General features: G+C 35.8%; 1 protein-coding gene across 1 annotated transcript in view; it reads right to left on the bottom strand.

Moving 5' to 3' along the window:
• Positions 1-256: 256 nt before the first annotated feature.
• LOC103583196 (aldo-keto reductase family 1 member C1 homolog) overlaps positions 257-983 on the bottom strand; it is a 7,131-nt gene continuing 6,404 nt past the window's right edge. The window contains exons 3-4 of the mRNA XM_008564583.1: positions 387-503; positions 257-298 (exon numbers count right to left, since the gene is read on the bottom strand). Of these exons, the coding sequence (XP_008562805.1) occupies positions 257-298; positions 387-503 (159 nt within the window). The remainder of the gene's footprint in view (positions 299-386; positions 504-983) is intronic.

A 983-nucleotide genomic window follows, 5' to 3' on the forward strand; every position in this document is an offset into this window, starting at 1 on the left:
TGAGAGATGATGGACACCCTTTGTGCTCCTTGTGGGAGGCAGTTTCATGGCTCAGCACAGCCACAGGAAACTCTTTCTGTGAATGTCCCCAAGAGCCTCAGGGGCTGTAATCAGGACTGTGCCTTGGACATGGCTGTTGTTATTTCTTCAGAGTTTTGACACAGAGACTTTGAGGCTGTTGAAATTTCTTCTCTTGGAGGTAGGAAGAGGGTCATTAAAAATTAAAAATTATCCAATAAAAAGGGTATCAGGAGCTCTATTTTGGTTTCTTCTCTATTATAACAATTCCTACATCTTTCTAAGAAAAAACTTAATTCAATTATTCATGTAAGTGATGTTTATGCTGACATTGGAAGCGAAATGGGTTTGATCACACAATTGCCTACCTTCAGAGACACTGGGAAATGAATAAGGTAAAGGTCAACATAGTCAAGTTGAAGTTTTTTCAGTGACCTTTCCAAGGATGGTTGGACCAACTCCGGCTGATGGCAAGTACACCAGAGCTGCAGAGGTTAAACAGTGGAGTTTAAAATTGATACTTGTGTCAATTTAGTTGTTTTGCATTAACAAATATTGAAACTTTTTTCTACTACATGTAAGCTGTTGATCACAGGCACAGATTACTCCCTTCTTCTTTTGTTTCTTATGATCTGACCTCCCTATTAAAACTACTATATGTTTGGTTATATTGTTAGTATATCTACTGAGTCTGGGAAGAAGTTACTCAAGGCATAAAATTTTTATGAAATATAATATACTTATAATTTGAATTATATTTGATTGATTTTAAAGAGCAGTTCAAAAACTTAGTCTCATTCTCTCATCCATTGATGAAAGAACGGATGGAGAAGAATTAGTTCCCCTTTTGTGTAATAACTAAAGGGGAAATTATTTAGAACATGTTAACATGTGTTGGGCATAATTCAAGACAATTTACCTACATCTGGTTTAATACCCAAAGAGTTGTTTTATACTGTTCTATC

This window comes from Galeopterus variegatus, unplaced genomic scaffold (genome assembly GCF_000696425.1).
Source record: "Galeopterus variegatus unplaced genomic scaffold, G_variegatus-3.0.2 Scaffold20481, whole genome shotgun sequence".
In the NCBI taxonomy this organism is placed as follows: domain Eukaryota; kingdom Metazoa; phylum Chordata; class Mammalia; order Dermoptera; family Cynocephalidae; genus Galeopterus; species Galeopterus variegatus.